This window comes from Gouania willdenowi, chromosome 1 (assembly GCF_900634775.1).
Source record: "Gouania willdenowi chromosome 1, fGouWil2.1, whole genome shotgun sequence".
In the NCBI taxonomy this organism is placed as follows: domain Eukaryota; kingdom Metazoa; phylum Chordata; class Actinopteri; order Blenniiformes; family Gobiesocidae; genus Gouania; species Gouania willdenowi.
The window spans coordinates 37905373-37929157 of record NC_041044.1 but is presented as its reverse complement, the minus strand read 5'-3'; the positions used below and the strand labels follow the sequence as shown (position 1 = coordinate 37929157).

Here is a 23785-nt window from a genome sequence, read left to right as displayed (position 1 = left end):
ACACAGTCAACCACCAGGTCCTTCTGAGAAGACTGAGGAATCAAGTAGGACTGTCAGGGTCAGTTCTGCAGTGGTTCTTCTCATATTCATCTGGGTGTAGTTTTAGTGTTTCAGCAAACCAAATAAGGTCCGAGTCAGCGGACTTGTTGTGTGGAGTCTCTCAAGGTTCCGTTTTGGGTCCTGTCCTATTTTTGTTGTATTTGACCACCTTGGGAAAGATTGTCCAAAGGTTTAGTGATGTTTCTTACCACTTCTTCGCTGACGATATCCAACTTTACTGCTCCTTTAAGCCGTCTGAGATCCAGAAGCTTAACTCCTTGCTCCACTTGTGGCAATAAAACAATGACGAACCGAAAACTCCCTGCAGCTCAATGCAGACAAAACAGAAACTCTGGTGATTGCTCCTGATGACTCAATTCCAGGGATTAAACAGTACTTAGGTGATTTAGGCCAGTCTGCTAAACCAAGCCTTAGAAACTTGGGAGTGATCTTTGACAAAGACATGTCATTAGTGCAGCACTGTAAGCAGCTTATTTATTTATTGATTGTACTTTTATTGACAACGGTCAATGTACATAAAAACAACAACAATAACAATAGTCCAGAAATTGGGCCCTAGCCTATCCAACAAGGCTCAAAACTGGCCCCCATCTTCTTTCAAAAATCTGAGTCTTGAGCTGTATAGTTTATTCTCATGTCTAAACAAGAAGGCGCTGCCTTTGTTGACCCCTGTAGTGCCACTGCATACCCCTAGTAGTACATGTATCCCCATTTGAGAAACACTGCTCTAAACAAGACAATAATCCGCCACTGAACCAAAATAATGTTTAAAAATAAGAGTGGAAGGGGAAGGTGGACCCCTGTAGTTCCTCTCTTGGCCTGCTGGGGCCGCTGTGGACCTTGGTCTGGACTCGGTCGCCATCTTGAGGAGAGCGTTGAAAGCTTTGCATGTTGGTGTGTTACTGACAATAGCATCATGAGGGGATTACCTGCTCCCAACTGACTCGGACAAGCACCGGTTTTTGGTCCCGGACCCAGGGGGGAACCCAGAGCCGACACCCGGGCACACCTCACCGCTCCCGGTCTCTCTGCTCTCCGAGGAGCGGATGGCCGGGTAGCCGCTGCCGGGGCTCCGCCGCGGCCTGCTCGGAGGAGGACGGAAGGGCGGAGACGGCGCAACATGCTCCGCCGCTGACCGCCTAGTGTCGACCCGCCTGGTCCCGGTCCTCTGACCGCCACTCACACACAACCCGGTCCCGGAACCCCCTTCGCCCCAGCTTCATCGTTTGTTGTGACGGACACAGTCGTGGACAACATGTCATCTAACTGCACCGCTGCGCCCGTCAGCGCCAGCAAAACCAAGACCAAGAAAAAGCACTTCATAGGACAGAAAGTCAAACTGTTCCGTGCCAGCGAGCCCATCCTCAGCGTCCTAATGTGGGGGGTCAACCACACGGTAAGCTCTCACTGCCCCGCTACTGCTCACTGCTCCCCGGGGGCTGCGAGACTCTGCCCCGGTCGTTAGTGCTAGGGTGTCCGCGTCAGTGGGGCTCCACCAACACGGAGCAACACCCTAATACTTTGAGCCCTAAACGACATGTTTGGGCTTCACTATGGTTCCCCATGTGTGGTACACACACAGCATGTTTCATGTGTGTTGTGGTTGGAGTGGGTGGGTGTGACAGGCGGCAACACTGGATTATGAACTCAACACAATCCAGGTTTAGCTACTACAGTAGACCAGGTCCAGGTTTAGGATTGACCTCAAGCAGACATGCGGCAAAGATAGAAAAACACACACCTGCACAAATTTTAAATTTCATTAAATTGAAACCTTATGTTGTGTTGTATCCCCCCTCCTGTTTGATATATATGTATGTATATATTTTTTTATATATGATCTGCTGATACATTGGAATAGTATTTTTAATGTGTTTTCAAGAAGAAGAAGAAAAAAAAATAATTTTTAGCCCAGTTCAAAAGTTTCTTATTCACTTGTGAAATGTTAGAATTAATTAGAAAATGATTGATGAATGTTTCCACATACAGCCTAGAGCTGGGCAACTTATCGGGGATTCAAGATATATCGAGTTTTGTATTTTGGCGATATAGAAAATTACATTACAGTATCACCTAAAATGATTTACATATTTTTATAGCTTATTTTGTTTTGAAATACTTGTTTTAGGAGTAACTGCTTTCACTACTCAAAACAGCATTAAAAGCACAGTTAGATGGTTTACTGAGTGCATCCTTTGCATCAACAAAAGTTAAGACTTTTTGATTTAAAATTACCAAGATTTATATTCCCATTTTAAGAAAAAAATATTGAGATATTAATTCTGGTTCATATCGCCCAGCCCCAATTGTACAACCCACTTCCTGTTTGATGTGTGCAGTTTGTATTGAGTGAGACAATAACTTTCATACATTTCGCATTTTAATGTCTTAAATGCATTTTTGGCCCAGTGTTTTTATTCACTTATGAAATTATAAAGTAAATTATAAAGTGATTGTTTCCACATACATCCCCTGCACCAATGCTGTCAAAACTGCTTAATGGAAATACAATTCCTGCTAAAAATCTGAAGCTGCAAACCAATAGTTTTATCTACCCTTGTATACTTGGTGAAATAGTTATCCTGACATTTCTGCTAAAAGGCAGCTTATCAATTGTTTGTAATCAATCTAGTCCATTATTTATATTGATTTTAACAATTTGACTCCCCCCCCCAAAAAAAAAAAAAAAAAAGAGAAGTGCCTAAAAATGACAAACTTGTCTCAGAATAATCAGGAACTAGCTGAAACTAAAGTACTATAGTAATGTGGATAATGATCTGTTATATATATATGGTGCACTTTCTTGATTTTATTTCACAGTGACAAAAGCCTGAAATCCTAAAAGTTAATAAGTTAGTCACAAAAGTAAGACAAGTGTAAAACTTAGCAAAAATCAGCTTAAATTATAATTGAAAAATACAATTCAGCCACAGAAGTAAGACAGGGCATTAAAAAGAACAACTAAAATGGCAGAAATGTGTGAAGAAGTTGATAACAGTCACTTTTAGACACACAGTCACTGTCATTTATTTATTTCTTGTTCTGGTGCAGTGAACTTGTCGTGTAGCTTCTCTATAAATAGAGCTGAAAATCTGTCACGTTCACTTTTGGCCGAGGCAGTGAATCAGTGAGGGATGTAGGCAGTGTGTGAGTGGCTGGAGCTCCACCACAGGCTTCTGTAGCACTGGTTTGTCTTTGAACGCACCATGCACCTTTATTTAGTCACTTCTCATTGTGGTCTGACCAGTTCACCTGAGGCTCTTATCTGGGAGAACTGCTTTTTCCCTGATGCAAAATCAACTAAAGCACAAAAGTGTTTTAATCTCCAGACGTACTCGTTTCCGAGGATTAACTCTGAAGTTTAACATGTGATAATCTTAATCTTTGAACGCAGGAAACCGCAAAGCAGAACTGTTCAGTTTCTCTATTCTTACCCGAGTCATTTAAACAACTTTTTCCCACACCTCCATTAGGACAAAACTGCACCGAAGCCTCATCTGTTTCAAAATAAGAGCACGATTTGTCCTGAACGACAATGCAAATCTGAATCCTTCTATTGTCATTATGCATCCCATACACGTATATACACACAAAGTTTAGGTCGCATCTCAGCTTCCAGCCAAAAGAAAAATGGCATAAAAAGTGAAAATAAAAGCTTAAATACTGGGAGTTAAGACAGAAATAGAGAATAAAGGAATAAAAAGTGAGACTAAAAGCATAAATAGTGAGAATAAAGACAAAATGTTAGATTAAAGGCATACAAATTTAGATTAGAGGCAAAAATATTAAGTATAAAGGCATTAATAGTCAGAAAAGGGCATAAATACTAAGGGTAAGGACAAATAGTGAGAATAAAGACATAAAAGTAAGAATAGAGGCATAAATTACTAAAGAATAAAGGCATAGTCAGAAAGAAAATTAATAATAATATATTTAATTATTACAAATGAAATCAGGTGCTTCTATTTATTTAATTATTACAAATGAAATCAGGTGCATGTATTTATTTAATTATTACAAATGAAATCAGGTGCATGTATTTAATTATTGCAAATGAAATCAGGTGCATGTATTTATTTAATTATTGCAAATGAAATCAGGTGCATGTATTTAATTATTACAAATGAAATCAGGTGCATGTATTTTTTTAATTATTAAAAATAAAATCAGGTGCATGTATTTATTTAATTATTACAAATGAAATCAGGTGCATGTATTTATTTAATTATTACAAATGAAATCAGGTGCATGTATTTAATTATTGCAAATGAAATCAGGTGTATGTATTTATTTAATTATTGCAAATGAAATCAGGTGCATGTATTTAATTATTACAAATGAAATCAGGTGCATGTATTTATTTAATTATTACAAATTAAATCAGGTGTATGTATTTATTCATTTCAAATGAAATGAGGTGCATGTATTTAGTGGTCACTGTGTTAAGCGATGCACATTTGGTAGCAGTGAAGTAAAAACACTGCAAAGCACATGCTGCCTCTGAGCTAATGGAGTGGCTAATGCTACGGCTAGTACTACGGCTATCACTGCAGCACCTCCTGGATTCAGTGGGTGAAATTTGGGGGTGTGTGGTTGTGCAGTGTACGCTCACTCACTCGCCTTCCAGAGTTTCTGAGGCGCGGGAGGGAAGACGAGTGATGACCTCATAGAGATCTCATCAAGGTCTGACAAGTTAATTGATATAATAATTCTAATAACTGGGTCTGCTTATATTGTGAAATGGTGAATTCACTTTGGAGGTTTGGGAACTTCATCAGTTAATGAGTTTTGTTGGATTTTAATCTCAATATTAACATGTTTTCGGAATCTAGAAGAAAAACAATACTTTTTCATTCCTATTTTAAATCATACATGTGAATGTTAAAAACACTTTTATTCTGAAATATTTTTGAAATAAGGACACTGCTTCTTTGATACCTACCTTTTTTTTCTCATTTTTTCCTTTTTCATATCCACCAACCAAAGACAGCACACACTCTTTAGCCTGAACATTACAGCATCGTAGTGTTAAAGTGACATTAATAACTCATGAAATGTTGTTTAAAACTATGTAAAATGTTTAAAGTCTTGAGTTTGCTCTGAATGATTGTTCACCCTGTCATCGTCTCTGTCCTTTTCTTCTTCTTTGGTCTCCAGATTAATGAGTTGGGTAACGTGCCTGTACCAGTTATGCTGATGCCAGATGACTTTAAAGCCTACAGTAAGATCAAAGTGGACAACCACCTATTTAACAAGTACGTTCCTTATTTGATATGTTTATACTGGCCCTGTGAAGAAAAGTGAACAATACAAATACAATCATCTTTAACTCAACTTCATTCATTGTTTGTATTTGTCCTTTTGTTTATTTTTTATCATGTAATTTTGTGTATTTTTGTTTTCATTCAGTTTATTGTTTAGTTTTGTTTTGTTGCCATTTTGTGTTTTTGTCATTTCTGCAATTTTGTTGGTTTTTATTGTCATTTTCGTGCATTTTGTGGTTCATTTTGCGTAATTTTGTTTGTAGTTGTCATTTTGCCCATTTAGTTATTTTGTGTGTTTTTGTTGTCTATTTTGTCATTTTGTTTGTTTTGGGGGTGATTTTGTGTATTTTTGTTGTCAATTTAGTTTTAGTTTTGTTGCCATTTTGAGTTTTATTGTCTTGTTTATTTTATTGTCCTTTTTGTGTGTTTTGGGGATTGTTTTATGTATTTTTATTGTTATTTTGCCGATTTATTTGGCATTTTGTATGCGTTTGTTGTTTTTTGTATTTGTATTGTTGTTTTTTGTATTTGTATTGTTGTTTTTTGTATTTGTATTGTTTTTTTTTTTCGTGTGTTTTAGGGGTGATTTTTGTAGTTTTTGTGGATAAGTCATTTTGTGTATTTGCTGTGGGGCAACACAAAATTAAACTGAGGGCCACCGGTTGCTTATGTTTGGACTAGCTTATTAAAATGTGGATTAGTTGTTTGTTTAACACAGTTTGAGTTTCTAATGCAGTCTTAGTTAACTCAGTTTTGTGAAGTCTGTTTGTTAAACTTGCTTTTTGAAACCTAATACAAAAAATGTGAACACGGTAATGCCTTAAGTTTAAGGAACACATTTTCAAATCGTTTTTTTTGCAGTTGAAGAAAGAAATGTAGCTGCTATGAAGCAAATGATTGATGGGGTTTGTAACATTTGATCACATTGTGTTTGTGTTTCTCCTCTCAGAGAAAACCTGCCTAGTCGCTTTAAGTTCAAAGAATACTGTCCCATGGTGTTCAGAAACCTGAGGGAGCGGTTCAGCATTGACGACCAGGACTACCAGGTGATGAATGATCCATCAGATTAAACTCAACCAACATCAGCAGCGTCTAAACTTTGTCTTCTTTCATTGGTTTTTACCAGAACTCTCTGACCAGGAGCGCGCCGCAAAACAGCGACTCCCAGGGACGACTGGGAACCCGCTTCCTGTCCAGCTACGATCACCGCTTTATCATCAAAACCGTGTCCAGTGAGGACATCGCAGAGATGCACAACATTTTAAAGAAATATCACCAGGTAGGGCCACCTGTGCTCATTACTCACTCCCAAACACACAAAACCAGTAATAAACACGAGCACACTGCTGGTGCCTGAGAAAAGGAGATCCTGCTAAGGACTAAAGCATGGATACAATTTAACATTTAACTTTGTATAAAGCCGTGGTTTGCAAACTGGGGTTTGTGGCATCGTAACAGGGGGCTCAAGAACGGCCTGACTGAACTTGTTTTGTTATTTCTGTACTAAAATTTGTATAGTTGTACGTTTAGTTGTTTTTTTCATTAGTTTTGAAGAGGAATAGTCACATTTTTTTACCCTTTTTAAATGTGGGAAATTATATTATGATTGTCACTTGATGAGCAATAGTTTCTGTGCACCAAAGCTACAAAAAGTAGCTGTGATTCCAATGTTTCATTGTGTTAAGTACACATCTGTGTCTGAAGTCATAGAAGCCCACAACATTAAATACATTATATAATTGACATTTTGTTCCGGGGGGGGTTTAAACCACTCATCTGAAGCACAGGTGTCTATGCATAAAGCAAACAAAAAGTTGTGTGTTCAGGGTCTGTTGGAAATTCTTTGTTGTGCCACTGCTGGCCTGCAGACCACCAGTTGAAAACCCTAGTTTTACAGAAACAGCTCTGTAGAAATGGTTAGCCCAGGAGGGTTTAGTTGTTGTTTTTACTGGACAGCAAATGTAGTAAGAAGTGATGAAGAGCTAATGTTTCTTTCTGTCTGATTGACTCCGCCTCCACTTCATCACTCCATCCTAGTTCATCGTGGAATGTCACGGCAACACGCTGCTGCCTCAGTTCCTGGGCATGTACAGGCTGACGGTGGATGGCGTGGAAACGTACATGGTGGTAACCCGGAACGTGTTCAGCCATCGCCTCACTGTGCACCGCAAATACGACCTGAAGGTACAGGAACAGTGGCTTTGGTTACTAAGCAACATGATCCTGATAAATCTGTGGCTCTGATCTCCATTTCTTTCCTCTTTGTGACTCTACAGGGGTCGACGGTCTCGAGAGAAGCCAGCGACAAGGAGAAGGTGCGGTTCTCTTCCAGCTGACTCATCATTATTTAGAGCATGTCCTGGATTTTGAGACAGATTCAGTTTAAACATAAGTCTGTCCTTCTGCTATCAAAACAGTCTCATTTCTCTCCGTCTGCTCAGGCCAAAGGACTTCCCACATTTAAAGACAATGACTTCCTGAATGAAGGCCAGAAGGTGCAGATAGGGGACGACAACAAGAAGTACTTCCTGGCGAAGCTAAAAAGAGACGTAGAGGTGAGAGAAACATGTCCACTTTCCCCATCAGTCCCATTTATTAGATCATTTTTAACCAGTTGCTGATCATCGGTCAACTATTGAAAAGAAAAATTCCTGGGGCCACCAGGGGGCGACAATGTTGGGTATTTTTGTTTTTTAATGTGCTTCACTTTCAAACATCTAGTGCGTGAGTTAATGGGTTTTTAATCCTAGAACACTATCGCTAAAATTAGTAACATCGTCACTATTACCCAACACAGCATAACGTGGATGGCTGTTCATCATAGGAATGGGATCCACACAAGGTTCCTGCTGCTTAACAGAAGGTTTTCCTTGCCGCCATGATGAATTCATGTTGGGTGTGGGATACATATGTATGTGTATATACGTATATATGCATATGTGTGTATCCATAAAATGAAGAGTCCGTCCTTAAGACTGCTCTACTGTAAAGTGTCTTGAGATACCATTGGTTATGATTTGACGCTATACAAATAAAGATTGATTGATTGATTGATTGATTGCTGGGTGATTTTTACCGGATATATTATACCAAAAATATATCAAAATATGACAATACATGACAAATTACAGTTCTTTTGTTTTTAACTATGCCATACCTAACATAATGATAAAAATGACCATTAAAATATAAACCAAAAATACTGAAAAAATAGGAATGTAAGAACAAAAAGTTCTTGTTTTTTGGGCTCAGGATTCAAACCCTGGTCTTACTGGTGGTCTCACACTAGCTGACTGCTACTTCTTCTTTGTTTAATAATGTATCAGTTCCTGGCCACCCTGAAAATCATGGACTACAGCCTCCTGGTGGGGATCCACGACGTGGAGCGGGCTGAGCAGGAGGAGATGGACGTGGAGGGCACGGTGGACGAGGAGGAGTTTGAGAACGACGGGATGGGGGGAGGCGTGCTGACGGGCTCCTTCGGCACGCCGCCCGACAGCCCCGGGAACCCCCTCAACTGTGGGGGCTTCTTCGCCCCCGGAGACTTCGACCCGTCGGTGGATGTTTACGCAATCAAAAGCCACGACTGTGAGTGCCACCATCCTCGCTGTGTGTGCGTAGAAGGTGAAGCACGTATTCTCTCTCTTGCTTTCAGGCGCTGTGAAGAAGGAAGTCTACTTCATGGCCATTATCGACATCCTTACGCATTACGACGCAAAGAAAAAAGCTGCACACGCTGCCAAAACTGTGAAACATGGGGTGAGTTTTAAGTCCTCCACATGCACATGTATGATTCCTAACTTAGTGACACAGACCTGCCACAACTAACCAAAGCTTTCCTACATTATAGCCTTAAAAACCAGACTGAGGACCTACTGTGTTACTTTAGCTTCTATTTAATAATAATTCTAATACTAATTTCAAAGAAACTCAGACACTTTACGCACCTTCTTTCATCATTGGTTAATCTAATATTGTTTGATTTTGTGACTGATCATTTTAAATTGTCTATGTTCCATAACCAAACATATTTTTTTATTTATCATTTTATTTTTTACAGCTGTGAATTACTGTTTTGTCTGAGAGTTTAAATTGTGAATTTGTGATGCTCTTTTTCTATTTTTATTTAATTGACGAATATTACTACATCTGCACTATTCAATATTTTAGCTCACGCTGTATGAATTCATTTAATTTTATAAGTTTGCAATTAATTTATATTAAATACTTACGAAGAGTGAAAATATTTATTTGAAAAACTCTGCAATGATCAAGCCTGTCCAGCAGGGGGAAATGTCACCTGAATCATAATAACTTTAACTGTACAGTAAAGACAGATTTAGAAAAGTTATGGGCTGTGTTAGAAATGACTTACTAGCTACATACTATTCATACTAAGTCTGAGGTCTAAATGAGTATGTAGTGCGTTCACATTAGATAGTATGAAAACATTTAGTATGCGAGTAATACTCGGATGTATACTATATGGTGACTTTTTTTTAAGTATGCACGGTGGGCACACTAGTCACACTCAACCGCCCCATGATGCATTGCGAGCCGAACGTAAAATCGTCCGGGACCGGCTTCAAGCTAAAAATGAAACATCCCTTTTCAAAACAAAAGCATCTCTTTTTGTCCTCCATTAGTTTTTTAACACTTTTCTAAATAGGGCTCTTGTTTTGACGTTAACCGGAAGTTTTGTCAATAGCACTTTTGAAATTAAATGTGTTTCCGTGAGTTTTATGGATCAAATGAGCACATGTCGATGTTCTACTTGGTCACTTTCGCACTTAAAATGTGTTCAGAGCTTTCAGAGATATTTAGCCTCAGTGTGCTTCAGGTTTTTTGTTGTAGGTTCAAAATGCATCTTGGGAAACTTGGACGTATACTGTACTTCATCCTAATCATAGTTATAGTATATAGTAGACAGTATATACTCATTTTGAACACAGCCATGCATTAAGAAAGGAGCTTTAATTTGCACTTATTCCTTTAAAATACATGGAATAGCTGTTATATTAGATACCACCAATGTAAAACACAGAAGAAAATAATATAGGAAGGTGATTTCATCTAAGATACACTGTCACTACTCTAAGTCTCCATTCAGACCAGTAGGATCTAAACTGTGTCAAAGCAGAAAAATCCAAAGCTTTTTTTTTTTTTTTTTTTTTAAAACAAAAAAAAGGGGATTTTCAACAATTATGTAGCCTAGTTTTAACACTTATACTGTATAACCCACATAAAGCATTTAGTTTTACTTGATAGTTGCATGTTTTCACTGTTCGTTTCCCAGGCGGGGGCTGAGATCTCCACGGTGAACCCGGAGCAGTACTCCAAACGCTTTTACGAGTTCATGTCCAACATCCTGGCTTAGACCCAACCCCCAACCACTCCCCCCTTCAGTGTCTGCTTGTCGTCTCTCCTTCCGGATACAAAACAGCGAAACAAACCCAAAGCATCACCTCCCTCTCCCCGTTGCATTGGGACCGTGATAATCTCCCTGGGCGGGTTTCTTTCTCCACTCGTCACGCCAGCAGCACAGAAACTCTCACTAATGCCTTGAACGAGTGTGTCAGCTTCATCAGCAGTCAGTCTGTCAGTAGAGTCTCTCCTTTCTGTTCACGTCTGTCCTTTTCTTTCGACCCCACAGATGTAAAACACACAGAATTCTTGTCAGATTGCATGAGGGATTTTCCTCCAAACCGACACATACGATGTATAAACGTGTAATAAACCAACGCAGTGTCTAAAATGCATGGCTGACGTTGTACACGAGACATCAAACCACTAAACTTTGCCTCCGAGTGTTAAGAGCTTCAGGATAAACAAAAAAAATGGACAAACAAAAAAAAGGATCAGTGTTTAAATGTTTTGTTGCCATATCGTTTCTGAATATTTTCCACTTTTGAGCCATGAGCTCAGGTTTGAATAATTCACACAAAAAAGGGGAATTCTGCAGCAATTGTTTTACCATCATAAGGATAATTTTTGTCTTGTTTACATTAATGTAGCAACTTTGTTTGTATACAGTATTGTTTTGTTACCGACAGACATTAGGAAAACAAGGTTACTTGAATATGATTCATTGCATATTAAAGGGAGTTTTATCTTGTTTTTATCGTCTGGATGCGTCTGCTTCTTCGTCACGTGCACAATGTTTAACTTTTTTTTATTTTATACAGCTATAAACATCTGCCTTACTGGAATAGAATGTAATTAAATGTTTCCACTCGTTGAATAAACTCTTAAAAAGTGTCAAATTCTAACAATTTTTTTCTATAAAAAAGAGCTTTTCTTTACAGTATTCAAAAGTTTGCAATGTGTTAACCATTTTTTTTAATTGATTTTTTCCTTCTGCAATATTGTTTAATATGGAGAATGTCTTAAAATAACTGACCCACATTTAGGAGTAAAATCAAAGCTTTTTAAATTACAATCCTTAAACAGAATGTTTACATTACGAAGATATTAAAGACTTTGTTGCAACTTAAGGGTAAAAACGATGTTCATTAATAATGTAGTTTAAGGTGGAAGTCACTTTTTTTTTGTTTAAGCATCAACAATGAAATCCAAAGTCTTCTGGTGTTTAAACTGGTGTTTATTGAACAATATTCATAAGTAACAAAACAGAGACTGAGGGTTTTTTTCCATTCAAAATATCAGGATGTGATGCACAAAGCAGGAGCTGAAGCTCTAATCCATTCTGGCTTTCAGAGTCCTAGTGGTGATCTTGTCTTTCTCACTACAAAAACAAAACAAAACAAACGGTCAAACTGTGACAATCGCGATAAGCGGCATCCAGGGTCTTTTATCAAAAAAATGCTATTCAAATTACAATTTGAAACGAAGAAATCAATCGGAACCATTAATAGAAATGTGTTTCTTTAAAATCAGGCCTCGATATGATATGGAAAAACCTCATACCTCACATGCATATTATGGAAATATCAGGAATTTACACGCTATTTTCCCCCCAGAAAACGGGACTGAATGTCTGGTAAATATTACAAATATGTTGAATTTCACTCAAAATCTCACAGCTGTGCAGGATGTCTTGTAAATATCAGACGTAATCCATGCTTCCACATTTTGGAACTATAGCACACATTTCCATGGTATTATTCCTGCGAACTGACGGTCTCGCGATGTAATCTCATGTTTTCAGTATAACCCTCGACTGAAGCATACATTTAAAAAAAATAATAATAACAGTTGACTTTATTGACAATAGCTAGCATGTTTTGTACAAGTTTATTAGCCATTAAAGTCATCTAAACAGGAAAAGATGAAATGGAACCAAAACTGTCACCGAAATGAATAAACTAACAGAATTTTGAAAATCAAAGTCCCTAAAACGATACAAACGTGCTTGAGTTTTTGGAACTTACATGACGTGTACGACGACTCCCATACCGGACACGGCGTCCCTGTCCACTGCGTTCAGCATGGCCTGAGAAATGGTTTCAAACAGGTCTTCTGGTTCCTGTACAAACAGAGAGGAACGCTTATCTTCACTTTCCTCAAAACGTTAAGAGTTCTTCACTAAATACATAATTCAACCTCAAAGAAACAGTGCTTTCTCAAAGTTCACCCTAAAAATAGACAAAACCAACTACATAAATTAAAGTAGTAGAAGAAGACTGACCATGTCGGGCTGCCACAGGGACTCGCACATGCCGTACATTTGTTCCGAGCACGTTCCACTCACGACAAAGTCCTCAGTAACCATGGGACAGCCGATCAGGTCCAGAGAGCAGATGAAGGGCTCCAATGTCTTTGGGTCCAAACCAGCGATGACGGGCTCGATGTAGTACGGGCCAAACCTGAGGAGAAGGTCAGAGTCAACACACCCGTGCACAAACACACACACACACACACACTACACCTACCTCCTTTCATACAGCAGGTTGGACACCATGCTCATGAAGGTCTTGGGTTTGATCTGACGTCCTTCCTTCAGCTCATAAAGGTTCAGCCGGAATCTTAGCCTCTGTGCTCTAAAGATAGAAACACACATTCAACACTTAATCTGTAAAAACCTCAAGTGAGACTAAGAGAAAAAAGCAATTAACTCCCAATATAAATATTATTGAATTAATTTTTACACGTAAAAGATTAAATCTGCCAGCAGATTATCTCAGTTCCCCCGCCCCCCCCCCACCCCCCCGCCCCCAATCTTTGCATAATTCAGATGATTCTATAATTGTTAAACTAACGTCAGGGCAGTTTTTTTAAACGACTAGTGAGCGGGGAAAAATATTCAGGAGTATGGAACTATCGTATTTTACTCATGTTTACATGGATTTGATGATGATTACGGTTGGAGACACTCACACTGTCTGGACGTCAGTGGCCAGTCCGGCCAGCCCGATGTACAGCCTATCTCCCATGGGGAAGATCTTCTGGAAGTCTGTGGTGACCATCTGAGCCTGGATTCCAAACCTCCGGTCCGAGGCTACCGCCACGCAGTTCTTTCCCCGCATGGCCATGACGGCCCCGCCGTTATACGACATAATGGACTGAGAGTGAGACAATTCATTATCATACTAATAACACTCATGTTGATTAATGTAATGACTTTTTTAAATCTCAAAGGTTGAGCTTCTGATGAAAATATTTATTCTTAAATAAATTCATGTTTTCCCCCCCCAAAAAACAAAAAGTACATAAATGTCAATATTTAGATTTTCAAGAACATTACATTGAATTTCTCTCAAACTTTAAAAAAAATAATTCTAATTACTCTTGAAAAAAAATGTGTTAGACATGTATTCATTAAAATAAAATAAAACTATTAAAGTTCAAATTTAATAAAATGGATTTCTAACTAATATGCATCGCCATAATCCATAGCCTCATTATGAGGCTCCAAATGTTAACATTTTGAGTTTGCTCTGTTTGTGATGTCATAATAGGATTAACTCCTCCTACTAGCCCTCCCACAGGGAGGTGGGCTCCACCTTCACTAACTAAGGCAGAACGAGCCTCAGCTGAGCCTCTCAGTCAGGACCCAGTGGCTGGATTTTTATCTTTGATGGTTTTGCACCAAAAGACATTCTCAAACGTGTGTGTGTTCGGCATTCCATCGAGGACTGCTTTAAGAACATGGGCCTGTACAGCGCTAGCTTAAAAACTTTGGATAAAGCAAGACAACGCGGTGCCAACACTTCATGACTCCAGCACAAACATGGAAAATGTAAGTTCATATTATTTTGTCTTTCTTTTACTGCATAAGTCTAACTAGCATGATAAGCTGCTGCTAGCTGTTTAAAATGTCAGTGTAACAATTAGCACGGAAGCTAACGTGTCCATTCACACGCAAAAGCAAACAAAATAAGGAGATAATCAATCCCAGAGCGGGACGTGATGTGGGCGTGGTCGGACACTACTCATTTGCATACCAGGAAGAAAGAGCCTGATAATAGGGGAGCTCATGAGTGACTTTAGACCGCTGAAACCTATGTGAAATGTTATAAGCAGTATAAAATATGACCTTTAAAATACATCTTGACTATTGTTTCAGTTGTTTGTTTGTTTTTTACAACGTATTATTATTGTTAGTGTAAAAACATGTGGTTACAAAGAAGTGAAAGTGAAATTCAGACCCTATCAACGAAAAACTACTGATTGTATGCTAGTCTAGAGCTGATGGTTTTTAGTGTTTACGGTTTGTTTACTATGTTTAAGGACTACTGATGGAAATTAGCTTCATGCTAACTCTAATGCACTCACTGAGCTATTGAAAACAAATGTCAGTGCACACTGTAGTTTAAAGTAATCCATTTAGATTGACAAATTGGAGACTGCTTCCAATTATCTGTAAATCGTATTTACTTTTATAAAAGACAAGTCACGAAATAATGATGGTAAAAGTAAATTTATCAACTCAAGGAATAAAAACTGCATATCATCATGATGTGATTGCTAATCGGTGTACACATGCTAAATCGGCTTTAACTAATGCTTACACATAAGCACATCCCACATGAGTCATTTTGAGAGTACAAAATAAATAAAACACTATTCATCAGGTTTTAACTTGTAAAGCCAGTTTATATTATAGTTATTTAAGGGTGTTAGCAGTCAGTTAGCAGCCGCCGGTAGCTACTAGCTTCCCCTAACATTCAGGGTATATTCATTACTTTTACACCATTTTATGGTAAACCTGACCAACCAATATCTAAAGTCATGACAAACTTTCTTACCATCGTGAAGGCTTTGATGAAAAATCCAAACTAAAAATAGAAAAAGACTCTACTCTGCTCGTTGTTAGCCGCTAGCTTCCCGCAGTGACTCGCACACACTGTCAAGCGTTTGCGTCTGCGCGAGTCAGGTGACGTCACCAGCATTTGATTGGTACAGACGGTAACGTGACCACTGGACTTTTTCCGGACGCAGTCGCAAGTTTTCCACGTACCTTATTTATTTTATTGAATGTTATGCACAGTAAATTCATGTTTGTCAGTAATAGTAAAAAATAAGTGCATAGAACATGACATTATAGAGAAAAATATAGAAAGAAAAAAATAAAGAGGCACTGTATAAAGTAGATCAGTTTAGATTAAAGAGGTTACAAACCAGTCAGAATTCTAATCTTTAAATAAATCATTTATCAAATTGAAATGTGTAGATTAACTTCTCAATAAAGATTAATTTGATAGATTGTATGTCCTATTTACACTCAGTGCTGAATGCTGTAGTGTGTGTGTTAGTTTTCTGGAATTTAGACTTATGGATATGGAATTTACCAAGCGAAATCATCACAGTTTGTAGTAGTTTTTGTATAACAAAATTATATCTTTTGCTGTCAGATTTACTGTTAACTTTCAAATTATTAATCAAAACGTGTTCAGTATCCTTCCAGAACAGTTCAGTTAATGGGCATTTGTAAAATAAGTGCAGTATTTTGTCTTCAGTTGTTTTGCAAAAATCATAAATGCTACTTATCTGAGCAAACTTTGAACTCTAAGAATTAGTGGGATAGATATTTATTTTATAATGCATTTCCTTTATCTCGTTTGGAATAGAAAATGTATAGACTAAAAGTCATATTTTTCCAATAAAGAATTGGAAAGCGATCCAGAAAAATGTACCTCTTGGACTTATTTTACGTACATTTATCACTTCTAATATCGATCCCACTGACAGAGGGTATGCGGCCCGTTAACGGTTCATGTAAATCCTGACTCTTAAATAAACCCTCCATGTGCCTTACTTTTATATTGTAATAATATGACACGACCACAAAGTCAATCTATACACAATTCAATCACCTTTAAGACTCATTGTGAAGAAGCTGGAACCATAGGTTTCATTCTTTATGGTATAATCAGTGGCAGACAATCTAAGAATTACATCAAACATGAAAATGAATTTTCCTGAGTTACCAAGTCTTTAAAGTCACTATTTCAGAGCGTCAAACTTGGTATAGGAGCCATAAAAGGCCCAACTTAACATCATTCAGGCCAGACCAAAACAATGCACTTTTAACATTAAAACTCCCAAATTTCATCCCTTTCATATGTAAACAACAATGTAACCATCCTTTATAGTTTATATGTGGACTAGGGTGGTTCACAATATAACGGTATAAGAAAAAAACACATGTACCAAAAATTTAGTCAATATCACGTTGATAAAGCGGGACAATTTTGATTGCTCAGCCAAAGAATGCTTTAACTTTAAAAGATATCAAAAACTTCAACGATATAAAGAGAAATATGGTCATTAATAGTCTCTCCCTGTATTTACACTAAATTAGTAAAACCATTAGAACACTTCAAATACTAATCCTAAGAATAGAAAAAAAAAAACTTCAACATTGTGAAAATGTGTACAGCAATTTTTGGTCCATATGTTTACAATGTCAATTAGAACAAGGCAAAAAGCGACCTGAAAAAATTTAGTGAAAATTTATTTAGTGAACCACCCTAACGTGGACTTAAAATGTTTTTTTGGCTTATCGGAACCTTTTGACCATATCTACATGCTATGTGATTGGTTGAATGTGTTTTTATCAGCAGCTGATAGTATGATTATTTATAATTCAGTCTGAATAAAAAGCACATTTGTTGACCTCCACATAAAAACAGATCTTTTACATGTGACAGGAAACTTATTAGAAATATAAAAATAAAAAAACGCAAAAGACTGGAGACAGATGGTAACTTTTATACCTACAGTATTCACATTAACACTCAAAACTATAATAATAAACCATTGGAAAACCATTGTTTTCTTTCTGTAAAATGATAAAATAAACATTGTTTTTGTTATTTATCCGATAAAGTGATGTTGGCTTTAATCCGAGGCCGTCCAGTATTGATCAGTCTTTATCTTTATGGATAGAAAGCATGCAAACCGGATCACAGACGGCTGCAAGTATGGAATATAAATATGGACTTTTCAAAATAAAAGCCATAGCACAGAGACATGAGTCTTTGGAGGTGTTTGGGGTCTGCTGTGGGATCCTCTGCTTGTCTCTATCTCCTCATGAAGTTATCGAGGGAGGCTGGGGTTCTCTGAATGGAGTGAATGTTCCTCTTCACTCGGTCTTCCAACGACGAGCTCGCGGCGCTCTCCAGCTTCATGTCGCTGCAAGACAAAGATCAGAACACGTTTAACCCTTGTGCACTCCTTTAAATTTACACACTTGGACACCTTGTGTGCACAAACGGTCCATTACATTAAAGTGCTATAAAAATGTACTCCATTAATTTTACTTTTACTACCGCTGCATCAGATCTTTTCAACTACTTCAGATCTATCCATAGATGTAAGATTTATTATCATTTTAAAACACTTTTTATGTTTGTATGGACTTTTTTATCACGAGAACCTCTATTTTTTTTCCAGCAGGTAAAACATTAAATATGCAGTATTTCCAAAAATGAATGACGACCAAAGGGAAATATTTTTGATGAAAATCTTACAGCCTTGATCGTGTCATTAATTGAAAGCAGAATTGATTTTAATGCATTAGTATTTTTGGCACAAGGACGGTTTTAAAGAAAAAAAAAAAAATACACTTGTACACCTTGTATATTTTGCAAGATAATAAATCCAGGCCTTCACTGAAAATTCCTCAAAACTTTGTGCAATGGTCTCTGGTTGGTAGGGGGTCATTACACCTGAAACATATGTTCCCTTTATTTTGAAGGTAGAGGCTTTGATCTATTAGGTAATAATTGAAAACGCATTATGATATGTCATGATTACAGTATATGAAATATGTGCTTACAATGGGCATCAATGAGGCAAATTTGGTCATGTGGTTACTTAGTGTCAGTATGACACATAATAAATACTTTTTCTATACACTTCCAATGCACAGGAATGAAAAATAACAATAATGGCTAAAGCCTTAAAAATGAGTGGAATATTGAGAGGCAAACAAATAAAAACACCCAAAATGTCACTTTTGTTCACAAAGATGCTTCGAGGGTTAAAAAAAAACAGTCATCTCAAACGTACTGTATGAAGCCGGTGTGTTGCTCCCTCTTGGTGGCTTTCTGTCTCTCCCTCAGCTTCTCCTGCTCGTCCTGCCTCTTGTATCTCCTGACGTTGTTCTCGCGATCCTCATCCCTCTGCTTGGCCTGATCCATCATCTCAAGACGCTTACGCTCCAGTTCGTCTGCAGACAGCTTCCTGCCATGGGGGGAGAACGAACAGGCTTAGCATCGACTAGACTCATAGCACACGGTAGCCACGGTTGGGGTCTTTTACAATTAAAATTCAATTATCCATGTTCAATCACACCTCAATTACGATTACATTGACTGGCATTTTTTCCAATAACAAATAAAATTACAATTATTACTTTTCCCCTAAAAGTACTAGTAGGGCTGCACAATTAATTGAATTTTAATTGTGATTTTGGATGCCATGATTAAATTAACCTGATCGTCAGCAATATTTACATTTAAAATACGGTCTATGCACGCAGCGTATTTATTCAGTTAGCCTTTGGTACTTTTTAAATTATTGAGGTAATCATTTTTTTAAATTATTTTTTAACATAATTCAATTGTAAAGCTTAATTTTGCACTAAACTGTACACATATTGTTTGTTTAAAAGTAGTGCAATAAAAACAGATTTTTCCCCCTAATATGATAAATAATTGTGATTATAATATTGATCAAAATAATCATGATTATCAGTTTGGCTATAATCGTGCAACCCTAGTCGTAAACCAGTTTCAGAATCGGCTCCTACTTGGACACGTTGTTGGTGTGACGGATGTAACGTTCCTTAGTGGGACTTCCTGTTCTCGGCACGGCGCTCCGCTGTACTCGCTGAGAGGACGAGAAAGAGCGAGCGTCTCTGTGGTCTCTGTGAGGAGACCTGGAGCGACTCCTTTCACGACGAAGCGATGGCTGGTGGTGCTGCCGCCCTGCGGGCACCTGAGAGAACACACAAAGCATTTAGGATGCAACAATAACACAGTTACACAACAACCTGATGAGGAGAATTAACTCAGACATTTATGCTTTTATATGTAAATAGATATTTAAAGTATTTAATCAGTAATGTGATGAATTATTGGTGCAAGTGGCTGAAGGCATAATAAACACAGACAAGGGAAAACATTTAGTCATTTTTAAGGCTTTTTTAAAAGCGTTTTGTTTAATGTGATATTTATTGCCTAAAGCAGTGGTTCTGCGTGGACTTTTTTGGCTCTAGTACCCCCTTTCTTTTATTTCTGAATCCAAGTACCCCCTTTTTTCGACTGCAACATTTTGCTGAGAAAACAATTTAAAAAAAAAACAAAACTATAGAGCATAATGATGTAATAACACATTTTAAAGAATTTAATTTGGAAGTGGAAATAAAACAGTTTAGTGCAGTGATTCCCAACCTTTTTTTGATCGTGACCCCAGTTTGATATCAAGAATATATAATTCCAGTTGTCACGCATTCAAAAAGCATCTCTTTGTTTTGCTCCACCTTAGATGTGAGGATGCGTTACTAGTTAATGATGATCGAATTAATCCGCCGCATTTATCAACACCCGATCATTTGTACGCTGGGATTGGTCAGGTATGAATGTTTCATGAATCACACATTGGTCTTGTTGTATGACCAAATATGCACTCAGATTTGCACCCGTTTTTACGCATGGTTGCTAAATGAAGGCTAATGGGAGTAACACGTGTATGTGGAGGACAAGCTGAGGCTCACCTGGAGGCCATAGCCTCGAAGATGGTGGGATCCTGATCTGCCGTCTGTTGAATATTTGTCTCGTGTCCTGGAAATTGATCAGAAAGAAAGAAACAAAAAAACAAACATAATTTAAGTCTGGGTGCCACACATCATTAATTTACTGTACAGGAAATACCTTTTCCAGTAAGTATGAGTTTGACCACATCCAAAATGTTATAATTTTAAGCCTGGATGTGCAGCAAATCCAGGATGGATATCTGGGAATTTGGAGGCCAAATCAAATCCTAAAACCATGTTGTGTTCCTTAAACTATTCCTGAACTCCTTTTCCACACAGAGACCTGCAGAAGTCCTAATGTTCTAGATGTTTTTCAGCCTACCCGTGTCTCTTCTCGTCGTCTTCCTCTGAGCTGGAACCAGAACTCCTTCTCTTGTGCTTCTTCTCCTTCCTTCGCTCTTTGTCTCCTTTTTTCTCCTTCTTATCCTTCTTCCTCTTCTTCTTCTTCTTGTCTTTCTTCTCCAGGTTCTGGCGAAGCTGCAAAGCAAATGAGAGGTCAAGTTAAAGCCGATAACGAGAAACTTAGGATGGATAATGGCCTTCTGTTGCATTTTTTTATGTCATCATTGGATTTTGATAACATTTTTGCATCTTTTAGAACAAACCCAAAATTTTAAAAAATTAAATAAAACTTCCCAAATGTTTTTATTGAAACAAACTGAGCGGTTTAAGTCCAACCCATTTTTCTTTTAATTAACAAGAAACTTAAATATATATGGAAATGTTCCCTTTTTACACCTAATTACCTTTTATTTGTAAATCCAAACACAAATGTGTTTTAAGCAGCATCTTTTCAACACAACCTCAGAATAAACTAAACCAAAAGTGCTTTTTAGAAGGTAAAATATTTACAAAATTACTATTATTTTCTAAATTACCTTATCTGTAGATCATGAAAACACTTTACCTCAAAGTGAAGTAACTAATATACTGTCCTCTAATGGTAGAAATATGATAAGACAGAATTCAATGAAAAGCAAACCAAAGTAAAACTTCTGCACCTGTGTAGACTGGCCCGTTTTAAAAAACATCCTTTACTTAAAAGCCATGATGGTGGTGTTGCCATGGCGCCACATTTACTTCAATATTATATTAAAGTAAATGAGTTTTAAAAGAAATGGAAGACAAAGAAGAAAAGTTACCATCTCCTTGATTTTCCTCATCTTCACTGGATTAGTCAAAACTTCTCTCTTCTTCTCTTCTTCGCGTTTCCTGTGAAAATCAATCAGATAATGTAAAAATATAGTTTGATTATTTTCATTGAAGCAGTTGGATACTAGTTGAGAGGAAATTATTGACGAGGGAATATGAAATTTTAAAAGTTACTGATGACAATAAAACTGAGGTCGCAGCTAGGGCTGGGCAACATGGACCAAAACGTACATCAATATTTTTTTCTCAAAATGACAATATATCATTTAAAAAATTATATTTTTTATCTCAGTCTTACCAGAAAGATAATTCCAGGTTAAATTTACTGATGCAAATTGCCACACAAGCACATTTATTAACAAACAGCTGCTGCACGTTATGTGACACTTTTGGCTATTTCTCCTCTAAGAGACAGCACTTGTGAGTGAGTGGCTTGTTTTGGGGAAGGTCTGAGTTAGGACACACTAAACACACCATTTAACTGTGCTATTCGATGAAGTAGCAAAAGCAGCGACTTCTAAAATTAGTATTTTAATTTAATAGGAAAAAACTATAAAATAAAAATATATTGTTATAGGCGATATTGTAATTTTCTACATCGCCAAAACAGAAATCAGACTCTTGATATATTGCCCAGGCCTAGTCGCAACATACCAACCTGATAGTAAACAGTGGATCCTCCCTGATCTTGGCAGCGAGGTCCAGGCTGGAGGCCCCCGTGTCCGGGTTAAAAATGGAGCCAGGCAGGAGGCCGGTCTCAGCTGATGGACCGCTCTCCTGCTCCGTGTACTGGTCAGTGATCTGCTTGTCGATAGGTCTCCCCATCAGGTACTCGTCTCTGGACACGCTACCGGCAGGACCCTGGTACATCCAGTCCAGACGGTCGTCTTTTTTCCTACCAACACACAAAAAAACAATAAGAACATATTCTCAGCTGTTTGATCCAAACTACGTTTCCACTGATATTGCGAATGAAGACCAACTTGATGGCTCCGGTGTTCTCTGCGAATCTTGTGATTTCCTCTCGCGCTCGTTCCTCCTTCAGCTCTTTCTGAAGCTCATCGATCTTTTTGCGCTCGGCCTCGTGTTTCTGCTCAGCCTTCCAGACGCGTTCAATGTTTTTCATTGTCTGGGGATGCCAGCTCTTCTTTAAGTTCTGTATGGGAGACGGGTTTAGCCCTTTAGCTGCTGTATCAGTTTATATATAAAAACAATTCTCCAAATGGACTTGATTCTTAAATACCAACGTGTCCCTATCACACAGGGAAAATGTTCTTGTATACAAAAACTTTTAAAAAGTATATTTAATTAAATAAGAAAAAAAAGATATAATTGACTTCTTTACTGATTAGTGGGAATAAACATTTTTTCAATTATCGTACTATTGCCATTAAATCTTAGAGATGCAATCACCTTCAAAATAAAAAACAAGCTTTTTTCCAATGATTTTTTGGCCCAGGTAAATGACCGAAACCTACCCAAAACAAGTCCACAACCCACAAGTTGAGAGCCCCTCCCTTTGACAATACAAAAAATCTACAATGTTATGAACGGTTCGTGTGTGTGTTGGTCATTGAATTTTCCGTTCAGAAAAGGCAATCCAAAAACAAAAAACGCGTGGTTATTTGATTTTTGTTTTTAAATTGAAAAATTAAAATTGATATTCAAGGTACATTCATTGACCAAAACATACACTGACCATGAACAAATAAACAGGCCAAATCTTGAACCAGTTTTAAAATTTTATAATTGGATAAACAAGCTCTGGCTTATTTAAGCTTAAATATGTGATTTTCTTTATGGTGTTCTAAATTAGCTCACTGCCTCAGCAGGCCGAGCGTCGTACGAAATGTTCAGACTCACCAGGTCGCCTCCTCCCATCTTGACCGACTTTCACTCTCACCACACACCAAAAAAATAATATTAAAAACGTCTACGGTTGTTTAAAACTACAAAATAACCAAGAGTTATCCGTTAGCTGTGAGTGCCACAGCTCGATTCTCCGTTCTCTCTACGAAACGCGTCTACATCCGGTTGGCCTGGTTCTTTTTCTTCTTCGGTGGTGTTTTCCGGCAGCTCTCATCCT

General features: G+C 37.7%; 3 protein-coding genes across 3 annotated transcripts; 1 reads left to right on the top strand and 2 right to left on the bottom strand.

Annotated features, from left to right (window-relative positions):
• The first annotated feature begins 898 nt into the window (after positions 1-898).
• LOC114468721 (phosphatidylinositol 5-phosphate 4-kinase type-2 beta) lies at positions 899-11445 on the top strand. The gene is made up of 10 exons (XM_028455767.1): positions 899-1456; positions 5218-5315; positions 6274-6370; positions 6451-6603; positions 7362-7508; positions 7601-7639; positions 7766-7879; positions 8651-8912; positions 8980-9083; positions 10621-11445. Exons 1-10 carry the CDS (start codon positions 1316-1318, stop codon positions 10699-10701), a joined length of 1236 nt encoding a protein of 411 aa, XP_028311568.1. The 5' UTR covers positions 899-1315; the 3' UTR covers positions 10702-11445.
• Positions 11446-11907: 462 nt separating this feature from the next.
• On the bottom strand, positions 11908-15668 carry psmb3 (proteasome 20S subunit beta 3). Its single transcript, XM_028448214.1, has 6 exons — positions 15533-15668; positions 13662-13846; positions 13217-13324; positions 12973-13150; positions 12716-12810; positions 11908-12069 (listed from the first exon to the last, which is right to left on the bottom strand). Exons 1-6 carry the CDS (start codon positions 15533-15535, stop codon positions 12021-12023), a joined length of 618 nt encoding a protein of 205 aa, XP_028304015.1. The 5' UTR covers positions 15536-15668; the 3' UTR covers positions 11908-12020.
• A 1814-nt stretch (positions 15669-17482) lies between these two features.
• Positions 17483-23759, bottom strand: cwc25 (CWC25 spliceosome associated protein homolog). Its single transcript, XM_028451063.1, has 9 exons — positions 23563-23759; positions 22683-22855; positions 22358-22594; positions 21690-21759; positions 20870-21024; positions 20509-20575; positions 19543-19730; positions 18801-18974; positions 17483-17921 (listed from the first exon to the last, which is right to left on the bottom strand). The coding sequence occupies exons 1-9, from the start codon at positions 23578-23580 to the stop codon at positions 17810-17812; spliced, it is 1194 nt and encodes a 397-aa protein (XP_028306864.1). The 5' UTR covers positions 23581-23759; the 3' UTR covers positions 17483-17809.
• Positions 23760-23785: the final 26 nt, after the last annotated feature.

Coding starts and splice junctions, on each gene's coding strand:
- LOC114468721 (XM_028455767.1), top strand. CDS start 1,316: ATGTCATCTAACTGCACCGCTGCGCCCGTCAGCGCCAGCAAAACCAAG. Junction 1,457..5,217: donor TGTGGGGGGTCAACCACACG/GTAAGCTCTCAC, acceptor TTTGGTCTCCAG/ATTAATGAGTTGGGTAACGT. Junction 8,913..8,979: donor CGCAATCAAAAGCCACGACT/GTGAGTGCCACC, acceptor TCTTGCTTTCAG/GCGCTGTGAAGAAGGAAGTC.
- psmb3 (XM_028448214.1), bottom strand. Junction 13,325..13,661: donor GCCACTGACGTCCAGACAGT/GTGAGTGTCTCC, acceptor TTCTATCTTTAG/AGCACAGAGGCTAAGATTCC. Junction 13,151..13,216: donor AACCTGCTGTATGAAAGGAG/GTAGGTGTAGTG, acceptor CCTTCTCCTCAG/GTTTGGCCCGTACTACATCG.
- cwc25 (XM_028451063.1), bottom strand. Junction 21,760..22,357: donor GATCCACTGTTTACTATCAG/GTTGGTATGTTG, acceptor TGATTTTCACAG/GAAACGCGAAGAAGAGAAGA. Junction 21,025..21,689: donor TGAGGAAAATCAAGGAGATG/GTAACTTTTCTT, acceptor TTTGCTTTGCAG/CTTCGCCAGAACCTGGAGAA.